This window comes from Haliotis cracherodii, unplaced genomic scaffold, assembly GCF_022045235.1.
Source record: "Haliotis cracherodii isolate W230 unplaced genomic scaffold, xgHalCrac1.p SCAF_9, whole genome shotgun sequence".
Taxonomy (NCBI): Eukaryota; Metazoa; Mollusca; class Gastropoda; order Lepetellida; family Haliotidae; genus Haliotis; species Haliotis cracherodii.
In genome coordinates, this window is record NW_027266343.1 from 18,459,432 (window position 1) to 18,472,974 (window position 13,543).

Consider the following 13,543-nt stretch of genomic DNA (forward strand, 5'->3'; position numbering starts at 1 on the left):
TTGCACAGTAGATCCATTCAGTTGCTCCCTGTCTAAAAGGATCGTTGTGCAACATGTTTGGTTTTCTTTTTATAAAATGCCTTGGCTTTCCTTGGAATGGATTTTCGGACTATCAAATTACCCTTTTATAATACGAACCTGTTCATTATTGATAATTCCATTTCTTTCTGAAACATCTCAGATATAATTCCAACTTTAGGGAATATTATTATTATGGTTTACAAACCAGTCCCGTTCTCAACCTACTTAAGTGCATTGATCTCCATTGTGATTACAGCTAATCTTCTTTTAAACTTTGATCACAAACGCTTGGAAGGCTTGGGGTTTTCTTAGCTGATTGGTTGAATTGCTTCAACAAGGAGATGACAAGAGGTGACCGACATGTGTTGTTACTGTTAGATAATGGTCTAAGCCATCTCATCCCTGAGCACGGGTCAAATTACAAGATCCATTTCCTGCATATTACAATAACAAGTCACCAACACCTCTGCATGCTGGTATCTTCCATACTTAACAGGTACAGGGCCAAAATGGGAATTTTTATCTTGGTCAAAACGGACAGGTGAAATATCCTATTGATAATCCAGATCATATTATAGTCGTACACAGTATAGCACATATCCTTCCTCATATCGGAATGCACTTATATAACCACAGTAGAAAATGTCTTAATGCTAATAGATTAGGGTCATTAAGAACTCAGTTTCAATGGTTTTTAGTACTCTGTATAACCAAAGTAGAATTTTTCAAAATTACTTCTATGAATGGAGAACAGGATCCGCTGCTAAAACATTCCGATAGGGAGCCCGCCATCGCTGCTCGCAGCTATATTTATACCTGTATTAGATCTATATTACATACCAACATGAAGAGCATCAGGCTACCAACATTTGAGTGGTCATTCGTCACCATATAACTATTGCCTAAGTTATTCCACTTTCTAGTTTCCCTTGCCCCGAAATCTGGTCCCGTGAATTCCACTCCGGGGTCCCCCCCCCCCGTATGTGGTGATTACTGCCCCTTAGCTGTGAGTCCCGAAGTGTTTTTTTTCCATCTATGGATATTTGACTTTCAAAAAATCATACTGAGATTTTGCCACCCCAGGTGGTGCCAATATCTGGTCTGGCTCGTGGACTATAAGTCCTTGACTGTGATGGGCTTGAAATTGATTAACTACTCGAGTCTCCAGAATAGCCACGAGATCCCCTGGGAGGGATTTAGAGAGTTTCCTTGGCATTTTTGTCTGTTGCGCTGAACGGGCGAAATAGAGCAAAAAACAGTGAACACCCGTGTGACTCACATCTCTGTGAACCTGCCGGTTCTGTGACAGGTTAGTACTAACGCAGGTGTTTGTGTCTGTAACAGGCTGGTTAATGAAGATGTTATCTGTATAGGCTGGATCGCGTAGATTTACGCGCACGTCGTAAAAGACAGTCCGCTGTGAATTTCGATCCCGATCTGAAGAGAGAAAAATTGGTTATATTTGGTAGTTTCGAAGATTAACGTGTTTGGGATGGTCTGAAATTTGAAGTTTAACGTTTTTTTTTATAACGGTAGTGACTCCTGTGAGTACCGTGGGGGGTGGGTTGGGGTGGTTTGAAGAGGGAGAGAGTTTTCTTCTGAGTGAGTGAGTGAGTATGGTTTTACGCCGCTTTTAGCAATTTTCCAGCAATATCACGGCGGGGGACACCAGAAATGGGCTTCACACATTGTACCCATGTCGGGAATCGAAGCCGGGTCGTCGGCGTGACAAGCGAACACTTTAACCACTAGGCTACCCGACCGCCCCCGTTTTATTCTGAAGTGTAAAGGCTGTATTTAAGAGTCATTCACAAGCTTAGTCGTCAACATTCCCAACAAGCCAGTGACAAGAAATCATGACACGTAACAATTCCATGTCGCTACCTAGGGCCCTGGTTTCAATACTAGAATCCCTTATGTCTGAGAAGAGACGGGAATACGTATTTACCAACGAATCAGACAAACACCTGTTTATACCATGGTTCAATATATAGGCAAAGATCCATTCCTTCCAAGATCTAAATTCTTTCTGCACCTCTGCAAAAGATGACGTCATCAACCTCACAGCGTAATTCATCAGCAAAACTACAGTCAACCCCACAAAGAAGAAATACTCCCCGCTCACTCAATTGGATAACACGTTTGCTACTCTGTAACTATCATGACAGTTGGTCCATGCGCCATAAAATCTCCACAACAACGCCTGGCGACATCAGGAGACAGCAACCAGCCATGAACCGTGACATATTTTGACCTTGAAAAATGTAGCATTGTCGCCCTTTGTTAAAATAAGAAAAATATTTTTCAAAGCGCGACAATGCGACAAATGGCCAAAAATCTCGCTTTGTCGCATTGTCGTGCTTTGGTTAATTTTGACACTTTTTGTTTGTTTTTGTTAGGACGACAACGCGACAAAGTCCCTTCTAGGATTCCATTGAATAGGGACATCATTCTTGTCAGAGTCAGATTCAGATTAATTTATTTACTCCAAAACACTCAGGGTGGTACAAGACTTAAATACAAAGTAGACACAGTTCATGGATAACAACTTCTTTATTTATTCTAAAGGCGACGCTTCGGTATAGATCCTTATACCGTTGTCAAGCAAGGCTACTTTGTCATTCTTCAACATCTGTACTCTGCTTTTTCAACAGGTGTATTTTGCACATCTACCATGTGGCAACCATTAAGCGGACATCCACAGAGAAAATGAAGTGACCTTCGGTTATTTTCGAAACCACATACCACAATAAGAAGTCACTACGCTGAACAGACGGGGCATGTTAGCATTTTGACGCAAAAAATGTTCGATATCAGAGGTGAGGTGAAATGTGGTTTAACGTCGCGTCCAAGATTATTGCACATATATAGCGACGTGCATGCACGTGTATGTGTGTGTGTCTGGCTGCTTGTACTAGTCCGGACTGATACCGCGTGCCGTATATAGTGCCAGCACACTGAGATACCATGCCGCAGTTTAACATAAATACCCCACTCAGAAACAGTATACTGACTCCGAGCCGACCAGTCCTTGTTTTAGCCCCTTAATGCCGAGCACCAGACAGGGTTACAACAAGTACCATCTTTTAACGTCTTTTTGGTATGACGCGGCTGGGGATCGAACCCCGGACCTTCCGCTCTCCGGCCGGACGCTCTACCATTAGACCACAGAGGCGGTCTGTTCGATATCAGAGTTTGAGCTGGAGAAGCACAGAATATCAAGCCCTCTGGTGTTCACCTAACACCTGACGTTGTGAGGCTAGAATATTGCTAAAAGCGACGTCAAATCTTAATATTGGATCTCCTAACATGCAAAGGCGGATCCAGGATTTTGGAAAAGGTGGGGCACATGGCACCCACGTGGATCCGCCAGTGAACATGTATGTCTCCACTAGGTGTCCACTTAGCGTCGGGAGACAGGGAGACGGGTGGACTAGGATGCCGCAATTCCTTGCGAGCTCAGCCGTGCCGGAATCTTCGGTTCGAATTTGAGAATTCAATTCAAACAATATGAAAACGCAATTAGCATGTTTCTCTGAATGTTTAGGGACCAGTTCAAAAGTTCAATGTCGAAAACAAATCTAAATTCCTTAAGGTGTGTCTATAATGAGACCATGTGGAATAATGAGAGACTATTAATGTCAATGATTGTTCATCTACTGTTTCATCAGAAAAGATGAGACCAATACCTACATGTACTAACGGCATAACTCCACTAACGCGAATGTTATTGAAATGTCCCAGCAACCTGTTAAATGCCAGCATTCACTTCACTTTCATTCATATCTTTGAAACAATAATGTATCTAACATTACTCTTTATCACTTTATGATATTTCAAGTGTAATATTGACGAGTGAAATTGTCTCTTTTTGTAATAAAAAAGCTGTAATATTTTCATAACTTAATCACGTTAACCAACTAAAGGGATCCATTTCCGTGACGTGTCCAAATGATGTGTTGATTTATCTTAATTTATCATTCGTTAATTTAACGCACTTTGTGCAACATATTTCTATCGCTTGGCAAATTATATAGTTCGCTCGCTTTGAATAGTCTCCCATGCCTCAACTCCTTATGGAGAAGTTTTACGTACGAGTGTGTGTGTGTGTGTATGTGTGAGAGCGTGCGTGCGTGCGTGTGTGTGTGTGAATAAACGGTCACTCATCATGCATTACTCACCCATGTCATACATATGTCTGTCGACATACCATTAGGAGACAGACTGTGTCATACTGCCCAACTCAAAGACGTTAAAGTTGTGGAAGATGAAACCCACTTTCTCATTTCCTGTGACTTATATTCTATCAGCGTATAATATTCTAGAAAAATCAAAGGAATTTAACTCTGAATTTTGTACCTATTCAATAACAAGAAGTTAGTTCACATTATGCAGCAAGATCGTTCAGTGACAGTAACTCTCGCTGATAATACTTTTACTAGTGCTTGAGACATCCACCTAAGTACTCTATAAACATTAAGTACGTATTTAATTGTCTTGCTAATTGTACAATATGTGACACTATGATAACATATATCTTGTATCATCCTATCGGAGAATAGCCGAGTCGAGCCAAAGTTAATTTACTATTTCTTTAGAAAAGATAAGACCCATACTGACATGTTCTTACAGCATTACTCCACAAACGTGAATGTCACGCGAAGGTTCGTCAACACAATCCATTGTTCACTCAACCAGGCCACCGCCCATTCGCATTGTCACGTAATAAAGGAGTTGTCTTCCTCCTCCTTTAATGTACACAGTGTTTTGCTACACTCTGTGTTTGCTCGAAGGTTCTGATATCACGTTGGGCCGTCGCGGCTGCACACATACAGTGACGCTGACTAACCCTTGGGCACAAAGCTGACCTGCAAATGCAACGAGCTAACAACTCTCTCGTGTAAACAAGATAGCAGGTTATTTCGTGAACGCTATTTAAAGGCGATTCTAAGAAGATGACAATAGGTTGAATCGCACTTATATAAAGTGTACGCTCTTTGTGTGTTGATCAGTTATAAGCGGGAGCCTGCAGCTGTGTGCTGGTTATCCGCTGTCTACCCATACAGGATGTTGTGTGTCAGCGGCGGGTTGGCCGGGTACCTCGTACTAGTTTACACGATCGCTGTCGCTACTCTCACGGGTGAGTACACTGTGGTTACATCTAAATCCGTTTGTCGAGAAGTAGACGTTTGTAGCGACCAGAACTGGGATAAACAGTCCACAATTTCACAAAACCCCATTTACTGCGGTAATGCTTTCGGTTAGCTCTAAAACACATGGCGATATATATGCGGAGTATGATTTAGTTTATATTTTGGGGGGGACCGTACTGAATATGATCTTTTGTATATTTCCATGTCCCATTCCAAATAAATAACGCACATTAAATTCTTCACTATAAATTGGAAACATCTTTAGTTATTATTATTATTATTTTGTTATTTTGTACTTGACAAATATTCACACGCCTTTCTGTGCGGCAATTCACATTTATGCACAAATGTCACAGTGTCTGTGCGATATTTCTTTTAACAAATTATGTTATAATTAGATCAATAATTGAAATCAAGGATGTGTTTCTACATCACATTGTGGTCACAATAGTGTATAGAATGTAATGGAATCGGCCATATTACAAAAGTAAAAGCGGTAACTCGAGGGGTTTATGAAATATTTCGGATTGTGGCCGTTAAATAAAAGAGCCCCGACACATTATGCATTCCATTTAGATTTTGTTTTGTTTGTAACTGTAAACAATTTTCCGTATTCTGTTGTTTGTGGGCCAATTTAACGTGCGGTCTCCTCCAATCCCACGATCTGAATAGAAATGCAAAACATGTATCCTCATTAATTTATTTAATGTAACTGTGCTGAATGGAATCCTTGTAATTCACACATGAGTAGATGTGAGAAATCATATTTATATAATTTCAAAACAATTATTTCACTTGCCTCTGTATTTAGACAAGCTCTTTCCACTTCTTTTAATTAGTTCGATGGGTTAATTGTATATGGTTTGCCAGAAGATTGAGGCGAAAATTACACAAGATGAAAGTGTTTTATAATTCTTCTTTACAAAGTTACGGGGAAGTACACAGGTACATCGGACATAAAATATACATTACTCAGAATGAAACGCGGGGTGTTGTATATCAGACATGTTATATACATCATTATAAATGAAAGACGCGGGGGAGTATGTATATCGGATATAAACTATACATCACTCAGAACGATAGATAACGATAGAGGGTTTGTATCGGATGTATTATATTTTACATACTTCAGAATGCTGTAGATGCAGACCAATGTAAGCTTTGAAACATGCTAAGAAGTATCCAAGCTTGATATTGACGATTGTTTCAGAATGGCATTCTACCCACATATACAAGTTAGTGGTAACCTCAAATACCTCCTTAACTTAACCCTATCACATATACATGATGCAGGTAATGCAAGTTCAGAAGTTTGGTGTGCAAATTTATAATAAATGTATAAATATAAATGTAGAACTAACAGATATAAGCGGTAAGACGGATATGACTCCTCATGCACGCATGCATGCACCGGTAAACCAGACCTAACAGAAAGGAGTATAGAGTTACTCCATAGTGTTTTAGGAACCAGGCAGCTTCAATTTGAAATAAAGGAAAGATATATTGAAGCAAGTCGAAATAATATATTTATATATCTATCCTAAAATCATGATGATCCATGGACAGTGCATTGTGTATGTCTATGTTGGGCATTGCTTAAAATATACCCATCGCTTCGCTTGTCATGTTAGGCGACAATCGATGGTTGGTTGGTTGGTTGTTTAACGCCGCACTGAGCAATATTCCAGCTATATGACGGCGGTCTGTAAATAATCGAGTCTGGACCAGACAACACGGACAATCCAGTGATAGACATCATGAGCATCGATCCATGCATTTGGGATACGATGACATGCATCAACCAAGTCAGTGAGCCAGACCACCCGATCCCGTTAGTTGCCGTTTACGAGAAGCATAGTCGCCTTTTAGGGCAAGCATGGATTGCTGAAAAGACCTATTCTACCCCGGGTCTTCACGGGCACCACAATCGATGGACCGGGTGGGCATGCTTGTATAGTGACTTCGTTAATTGTGTGTCATGTACCCCGATATAAATACATGTAAATAAACGATTGGTTTAAGTATGAACAACGTCCCACGCCGACATGTACGATGTCTCGCAATCAACCAAATAACGAACCTGACTACCCGAGGCTCGTTAGTCGCCTCTCATTATACGATTCTAAGCCGGACTCCCCATCCGATCATGGGAATATTACCTGCATGGTCAGCTTTGCTGTTACTGGTTCTTGCAGTAAAATGTTGGTCCACATGGGCAGAGAGCAAAATAGTGATTGATATTATAAGCAAACATCCAGCACGTCGGAGGACCTTGAACCTCCGATCCATGAAGTCACCTAGTAAGACAATTAAAATTAAGCATGTGTTGCTGGGGACCCCTTCTACACGAAATCAACTGCCTGAGTGGTCTAGTGGATAGACGTCTGCAGAAGGAGTGAGTAAGTGGGTGAACATGTATTTACACTGCTTTTAGCAGCATTCCTGGAGTATCATGGCACGGGACACCAGAAATAGGGTTTACTCATTGAACACATGATGGGAATCGAACCCGAGCCTTCGACGTGACGAGCGAACGCTTTGACCAATAGGCCTAGGCTAACCAATCGCACCCCAGACAGCGGAAGGTAAAATACACGGAATAAGATAGTACCCGTGCTTGACGATTGGCATTACATGGATAAACGTGGATAAGCACAGTACATATTCTGTTTTACAAAACTCATGTAAGAATCCATGTATTACCTTCACCCTCACTGGGTAAATACAAGACTTTCTGAATTCTGACACTCCTTGTGTAACACACTTACTGGTATAATATTCCCTAGAAAAGTAACAATCATGACCTCCCTCAATATTTGCTAAGTTTGTGGTCCTAATCACTTTCAAAAGCTAAAAATAATTATAAATATTCAACAGTTAATAAATTTTAAATGTGTTATGACGCTTCTGCACGGCTTAATTACAGTAATACAAGGGTAAATATCTAATCGATAATTAATAAAAATCAGCTACAAGTATTCCATTATTTGTACTTGTGAAAGGACTATCCCATTTCTGGTCAAAGGGACATGAGTGATAATATAGTAAAAGGTCTCTTATAAATAGCAGTATTGACCCATTACATTAAGATTCTGCTCATAAGTGCGAAATATTATTTACTATTATCAACCGACAAGAAATCTTAAGATTCCATTAAATGTAGATTTTAAAGGCATTATCCCACTTCTGGTCAAGGTGATATGAGTCATAATATAGTCAAAAATCTCTTAAAATTAGAAATATTGTCCTATTACATTAAGATTCAGCCCACAAGTGTGAAATATTATTTACTATCATCAACCGACAAGAAATCTTAAGATTCCATTAAATGTAGATTTTAAAGGCATTATCCCACTTCTGGTCAAGGTGATATGAGTCATGATATAGTAAAAAATCTCTTATAATTAGAAATAGTGTCCTATTACATTAAGATTCTGTCCACAAGTGTGAAATATTATTTACTATCATCAACCAACAAGAAATCTTAAGATTCCATTAATTGTAGATTTTAAAGGCATTATCCCACTTCTGGTCAAGGTGATATGAGTCATAAAATAGTCAAAAATCTCTTAAAATTAGAAATATTGTCCTATTACATTAAGATTCAGCCCACAAGTGTGAAATGTTATTTAATATCATCAACTGAGAAGAAATCTTAAGATTCCATTAATTGTAGATTTTAAAGGCATTATCCCATTTCTGGTCAAGGTGATACGAGTCATGATATAGTCAAAAATCTCTTAAAATTAGAAATATTGACCCATTACATTTAGACTTTTGTTCATAGGTCTGAAATATTATTTACTATCATCAACCGACAAGAAATCTTAAGATTCCATTAATTGTAGATTTTAAAGGCATTATCGCACTTCTGGTCAAGGTGATATGAGTCAAAATATAGTCAAAAATCTCTTAAAATTAGAAATATTGACCCATTACATTAAGATTCTGATCATAAGTGTGAAATATTATTTACTATCATCAACCGACAAGAAATCTTAAGATTTCTTCTTGGCTGATGATAGTAAATAACATTTCAAACCTGTGAGGAGAATCTGAATGCTATGGGTCAATATTGCTAATGTTAAGAGATTGTTGACTATATTATTACTCACATCCCCTCAACCAGAAGTGGCATAAATGTTATGCTTTCAAGAATGAAAGGAATCTTGAGAGTTTTGTTTTCTGAACATTGTCATTCACATTTACAACCTTTGAGAAACATGTACTTTGACAATAAGCTGTGCATATGAAACTACATAGTTTAAAAAAAAGCTTCGTCCCCTTCACACCTGTAATAGGCTAACTGATCATCATGGAGGGACTGACTGCACAATGCATGACATTGTGCTAGGTCTGTACCTGCCTTGATAGAAACCACAGAAAAAAGGTAAAAAGTAAAGGTATAATGACTTACCTACACATTCTCGTCTTTCAAAGAAATATTATCTTAGAAACTTCAGCCACTTGGCCTTCAACAGCAAGGACCAGACGACCATTTTGATCAAGTTGTAAAGGGAGGATAACTCTTACTGTTGCTTTGTCTTGCAAATTTTAATGTCAATGGTTACAGAGCATGAGATAACAAGTTCAGTTCTCTATTAGTAATGGATTTATTAAATATATGTTATCTGTCTTAAGTTGGTAATTTTGAAACCTTTCTAAATATTTCAATCATATTAAATAATATCATTTAGATTCCATATTGTCTCCCCAGAAATATGAGGACATTTTGCTGGCAAAACGGTTATGAAAGCTTCAACGTTTTTATGTCAATAACCTACCAGGAATGGTTCAATGAGTTTCCCAGTTATTTTAATACTGACCAGGAAGGAGATTTTGTCATACTGGGTATTACATATGTATTTTTTCCTTTAAATCAATGAGAAAAAGAATAGGGTGGTGGGTGAATCAAAGGAACATTAAAGAAATCTTTGTTTAACAAGAGAAATCTTTTTCAACAATTTCTACTCTAATATTTCTATATGTAATTAGTTTCTTTCATTTTTTAAGTTAGACTTCTAAGATGAAGCACAAACTTTCTCACATCCTGCATCTGCTATGCCTGGAAGCAGTTACATGTACCTCCACCATTAATATAAGAAAATAGTTGCTTTTATCATCATGTACACAATAATCAAATGGAGTGATTTTTAATAATTGTTACCACTAAAATCTAACATGCTAATGATAGTAATATTTACAAAAAATGACTTTGGGACTTGAGAATACAAACAAAAATACACACATCAGTTGCCAGAGGGCTGTGAGGTGTTGTTGCTTAGAAATCCCTTGAACAGTACAAATTTAACTGTACCCCTTTCAACTCTGACATGTTGAGTATTCATTGTTTGATGTTTAATGACACACTTAGTTATATTCAAAATAATTAATATTATTATATTGATGTACATACCCTCCCACATATATTTTGTGAACATCATGGCCTATTGTACAATGTCATGAGTATTTATTCCTAGACATTTACCTGCTGTTTTACTGTGTATGAGAAGAAATATGTCCAACTCTCATAACTCTTGCAAAATTGCATAACACAAACATCCTAGGAACTTGAATTATTACGCTTGTATCCCCACCAATGAGTGGCATAACAACTTTAAAATACATAAATTAGAGAATAATTTTATTTTCATTTGGCTTTTGCTATTTTGTAGGAAACACTGTGTTCAGAAGTGGCCAAGATATCTATTTAACAGAAAATTTACTCTGTTATTAAACATGTCACCACCTCACAAAGGTTATGATATGATAGACAATTAAATAATACATTTGGGACTGATATCATGGTTAGAAATTAAACATGGCAATGGGCAGTAATTACAGATAATAAGCAACACGACCATTTTTATAGGAATTGCATTTTGTCATGAGCAATATGCATAAAAAGAAGAAATTGTATTCCGCTTTAGTTCCGCATTACCACTTTTATACGCTGCTATATTTAGCTGCAAATGTCGGTCATCGAGTCAGTAGCATTGCCATTGGCGCACTTTGCAGAACGGAGTAAAAATACAAAACACAAGAAGTGCAGATGATTTTGCTCTTTTTAAATGTTTGTCAATTAAACACATAGTTGCATGCCACAGATATAATTCTCTACGGTGTTTATCCCAGTTCTGGTCGTATCCCAGTTCTGGTCGCTACAGACGTTATCGTTTAGCGGTCAGCGTATCCATGCGTGTTGTCGCTGCATGTACAATCACAGCAGAGCTGGCTGATGAGGGCTGTAACAGGACATGCTACAACGGCTATGGCGGCAGGATATGACAGTACCACAACAGCAAGACATGCTTCAAGGACTATGACAGGACATGCTACGGGAACTGTAACGGCAGGACATGCTACGCAGACTCACCAGGCTATGCTCTGACGGCAGGACATGCTTCGCAGATTATGACAGAACATGCTACGGTGACAGTAACGGCAGGACATGTTACGGGCATTGTGACGGCAGGACATCATACGGGGATTGTGTCGGCATTCATGTTCGTGCGTTCGTTCGTGCGTGCCTGCGTGCGTTCGTGTGTGTGTCCTTAGCCGGCCGGAATAAGATGTCGCAATTCCTTGAGAGCTCAGCCATGTCAGAATCTTTGGTTCGAATTTGAGAATTAATTTCAAACTAGATGTATATATGAAGACGCAATTGTCATGTTTATCTGAATGTGTAGGGACCAGTTCATGTTCATAAGTTCGCAAGCTCCGACGTTCATACTTTTTGGCCCTAACTCTATGGAGGTTCATACGAACGAACTACTCATTGTTCTATTTATGTCATCCTATATACTATTAGTATGTTACCGTTCTAATGTCATCCTCTCATATAACATTATATTGTTCATAGTATCAAAGTTTAATCAACAATATCAAGAGCAGCGATTTAAACCACTGAAACACCCAAACACAAGGCTGTTATCAAGCGCTAGTGCAGACGTGATGCATCGTAAAAACTGTATCGGGATGTCTTCAGAAATACAATTATAGTACGAGATAGTACGGCTAACGCTGACTCACCGGTAGAACGAAGACAATATCGCTAATACAGATATAACGTATTTGAATGTTAATACTAAAGACAAACACTTATTATTTTTGCAGAGACGATATAACACCTATACACGTTTATTGGTAACTTTCATCAGTTTTGCTCTTCATTTTAACTCAAGCATGTCATACATAATTATGGGGCAGTTTTCAATCTTGTACTGACTTGCTCTGGTGTTAATGAGCGAAGTTTATTGCCTTGGGTGTTATACTCCGTTTTTCTGGTAATCCTATTATTACTTTATTTCTATCTAATGACACCCTGTTATCCGGATCATGGCTCCCTGACTATCCATAACAATTAAGATGAACATTCAGATCAAGTACACGAATGAGTTTGTTTTGACGCTACAGTCAGTCAAAAAAACAATGCTGTGAGGTTTGATTACACACTTCTACCAGGTCGAACATCGTGGATCCTCATTTTCTGCCTAAAGAGAATCATAGTTCATATGCTATGCCATCACCGAATACCGTCCAACTCAAGAAGACCTTACTTGTTGCTAAATCTATCATATATCCCCCCACTCTTATCCCCACCCCCCACCCCCACACCACACGCACACACGCACGCACACTCACACGCACACACACACACACACGCACGCACGCACGCACGCACGCACGCACGCACGCACGCACGCACGCACGCACGCACACCGCAGAGAATGTTCGTCCAACTCTGCAGGGGGCATTCTCAGTGGCTTCAAACGCGCTGAAATGTTTTCGCCTTGCATCCAAGATGGTGGACAAGTGAAATCGTATGGAATTTGGCTATTTTAGGTCCTATCTCTTTTTTGATTACCCAATAAAGTCAATTCATAGTTACACGGTTGTGAAGAAGCATACAACTCTATAAGACTTATTCATCTCATTCCAATAGAGCTACTCGTGCTCACATAAAGTTGTAGTTCAATGTTTTATTTCTTTAAAAATATATTACGTGTTCATCAATAACAATTAAGATGAACATTCAATTGCCGATATAAGTGAATGAATAATTTTGTTTTACGCCACAATTAGTCAAAGATTAACGTTGTCCGGTTTGATTACAAACAATCTACCAGGTAGCACATTGTGTACACCCTATCCCCATTGAAGTCTCCACTGTGGGCATTCCTGAGGACGAAAAGGCCCAATGTACCTAGGAATCTCATCAATACATTCATGCGCGGCATTCTCTGCCTCAAGGAGATCATATAGTTGTACATGCTAATCCAACTCGAACTACCAACCCGCTCAAGATGAATGTTTTATGTGACATTCAACAGGCCCACATTTACACACGCACGCACGCACGCGCG

The 13,543-nt window shown here is 39.0% G+C and overlaps 1 protein-coding gene across 1 annotated transcript in view; it reads left to right on the forward strand.

Annotated features, from left to right (window-relative positions):
• Window positions 1-5,074: 5,074 nt before the first annotated feature.
• LOC139453245 (uncharacterized) overlaps window positions 5,075-13,543 on the forward strand; it is a 92,773-nt gene continuing 84,304 nt past the window's right edge. The window contains exon 1 of the mRNA XM_071234871.1: window positions 5,075-5,161. Within this exon, the coding sequence (XP_071090972.1) occupies window positions 5,089-5,161 (73 nt within the window). The 5' untranslated portion in view covers window positions 5,075-5,088. The remainder of the gene's footprint in view (window positions 5,162-13,543) is intronic.